Source organism: Nicotiana sylvestris, chromosome 6 (assembly GCF_000393655.2).
Source record: "Nicotiana sylvestris chromosome 6, ASM39365v2, whole genome shotgun sequence".
Classification (NCBI taxonomy): domain Eukaryota; kingdom Viridiplantae; phylum Streptophyta; class Magnoliopsida; order Solanales; family Solanaceae; genus Nicotiana; species Nicotiana sylvestris.
This window is the reverse complement of record NC_091062.1, coordinates 135,453,425-135,456,466: the sequence shown is the minus strand read 5'-3', so window position 1 is coordinate 135,456,466 and position 3,042 is coordinate 135,453,425. Positions and strand designations below refer to the sequence as shown.

General features: G+C 42.1%; 1 protein-coding gene across 1 annotated transcript; it reads left to right on the top strand.

Annotated features, from left to right (window-relative positions):
- The first annotated feature begins 1,383 nt into the window (after positions 1–1,383).
- On the top strand, positions 1,384–1,830 carry LOC138871330 (uncharacterized). The gene has a single exon (XM_070149203.1). The coding sequence runs from the start codon at positions 1,384–1,386 to the stop codon at positions 1,828–1,830; it is 447 nt and encodes a 148-aa protein (XP_070005304.1).
- Positions 1,831–3,042: the final 1,212 nt, after the last annotated feature.

Below are 3,042 nucleotides of genomic sequence, written 5' to 3'. Positions count from 1 at the left end.
ATATATTCCAGAAACCTATTCCGACTGGGAAGTTGGCCAAGTGGAAGATATTGTTAAGTGAGTTCGATATCGTCTATGTAACTCAAAAGATGGTCAAAGGGAAAGCATTGGCAGATCACCTCGCTGACAATCCGGTGGGAGAAGCATACGAACCTTTGAAGATGTATTTTCCTAATGAATACGTATCATTTATAGGAGAAGACATTACTAAAGCATACGACGGTTGGAGAATGTTCTTTAATAGAGCTGCAAATTTCAAAGGAGCAGGCATTATAGGAGTTTTGGTATCAGAAATGGGTCAGCATTATCTGTATCTCCTAAACTCAGATTTCCCTGCACCAACAACATGGCAGAGTTTGAAGCCTGCATACTAGGAATCAACATAACAGTCGACATGAGCATTCAGGAGCTGCTGGTAATCGGTGATTCAGATTTGCTTGTGCACCAGGTGCAAGGAGAGTGGGCCACCAAGAATTCCAAGATATTGCCATATCTTCACCATGTGCAGGAGTTAAGAAAGAGGTTTACAAAGATAGAATTCCGACATGTGCCCAGAATTCAGAATGAGATTGCCGATGCATTGGCCACTTTGTCATCTATGATACAACATCCAGATAAAAATTATATTGATCCCATTCCGGTGAGGATCCATAATCAGCCGACATATTTTGCTCATGTTGAAGAAGAAACGGATGGAAAGCCTTAGTTCCATGACATCAAGGAGTATTTATCAAAGGGAGAATATCCGGAGCAGGCAAACCACACTAAAAAACGCACACTCCGGAGATTTTCTAATCACTTCTTCGACAGCGGAGGAAACTTGTACATAAGAACTCTTGATTTGGGTTTACTAAGATGTGTCGAAGCAAAGGAAGCTTCTAATTTGCTTGAGGATGTACATGCTGGGACCTGCAGCCCACACATGAACGGTTTCGTCTTGGCTAAGAAGATACTCAAGGCTGGTTACTTTTGGATGACCATGGAGACAGATTGTATCCAGTATGTCCGCAAATGCTTTCAATGCCAGGTGCATGCCGACATGATAAAAGTGCCACCAAACAAACTCAATTTAACAAGCTCACCTTGGCCATTCGCCGCTTGGGGAATAGATGTTATTGGTCCTATTGAGCCTACCACTTCAAACGGGCATAGGTTTATTCTGGTAGCCATTGATTACTTCACAAAATGGGTAGAAACTACATCTTACAAAGTTGTAACCAAGAAAGTCGTCGCAGATTTTGTCAAAGATCGTATTGTTTGCCGATTCGGAGTCCCCGAGTCCATTGTTATTGATAATGCTGCCAATCTCAACAGTGATTTGATGAAAGCTATGTGTGAAACTTCATAATCAAGCACAAGAATTCCACAGCCTATAGACCTCAGATGAATGGAGTCGTAGAAGCCGCCAACAAAAACATCAAGAAGATACAAAGGAAGATGGTAGAAAATCACAAACAGTGGCACAAGAAGCTATCTTTTGCTTTATTGGGATACTGCACTACAGTTTGCACATCAACTGGGGAAACTGCCTACATGATGGTTTATGGTACCAAAACTGTCATCCCAGGCGAAGTAGAGATTCCCTCTTTGAGAGTCATACAGGGAGCTGAACTCAGCGATGCAGAATGGATAAGGAGTCACTATGAAAAATTGGCCCTTATCAATGGAAAAAGGATGTACGCAGTTTGTCACGGCCAACTTTATCAGAAAAGAATGTCCAGAGCTTTCAACAAAAGGGTCAAATCAAGGCAATTTACACTGGGTTGGTTGGTGCTGAAGAAGATCTTCCCACATCAAGATGAAGACAAAGGGAAATTTTCTCCCAACTAGCAAGGTCTGTACATGGTTCACAGGGTGCTGACAGGAAAAGCACTAATACTTGCAGAAATGGATGGAGAAACTTGGCCAAAACCAATCAATTCAGACGCAGTCAAGAGATACTACACTTAGATTATTTACATTTCCTCATCTGATGTAATTGAACTACGCTTGATCTGATTCCCGTTTAACAGGGGATACGTAGGTAGCCTTATGGGTTCGGTCATATCATAATAAAATTTCCATTTCCCCCAAGGTTAGAAATTGAGGCAGAATTTTGAGGAGGGCCCTCAAAATTCCGAAGTAAGCCCAGCCAACACCAACATGTGTCAGACGACCAATAATAAGTTAAGAAACTGGGGCAGAATTTTGAGAAGAATTCTCAAAAATTCGAAGAAGGTTCAGCAAGGCCTATTATCCGCAAATGGTCGAAAGATCATCTACCAAACTGGGGCAGAATTTTGAGGAGGACCCTCAAAATTCCAAAATAAGAGAGTTGCAATGCCTTTGAGACGTGTTACAGTCACTATTTCATCAAAAATTACTTGATATATCAATACGTTTCTAAAAACAACTCCATTTTTATCAATAATTGCATATTTTCGAAAACTCTATTTCCATAACAGTCAGGTGTTACCTGTGGGAACTCGAAAGGGACTTTCAGAAAGGAGCAAAGAAAGGCCAGCAGACGAAGCACGAACCAACCTCCCCCCCCCCACACACACACAAAACTAACAATTTTTCTTTGAACACAGGTAAATCTAACATAATGATAACATCCGCAAATATATGCATGCAGCAAGATAACTATCTATCTAGCCATCAGACACTGAATATATCTCACGCTAAGACATACACTACTCTTATTTGCTACTCGCTCTTTGCATGAGCTAATCCCTGCCGCCATACCTGCATGAGGCTAATCCTTGCCTCCATATCTGCATGAGGCTAATCTCTGCCTCCTTATTTGCATGAGGCTAATCCCTACCTCCCTATTTGCATGAGGCTAATCCTTGCCTCCATATTTGCATGAGGCTAATCCATGCCGCCCTATTTGCATGAGGCTAATCCCTGCCTCTATACCTGCATAAGGTTAATCCTTGCCTCCATTCTGCATGAGGCTAATCCTTGCCTCCATATTTGCATGAGGCTAATCCCTGCCTCCACATTTGCATGAGGCTAATCCCTGCCTCCTTATTTGCATGAGGCTAATCCCTGCCTCCA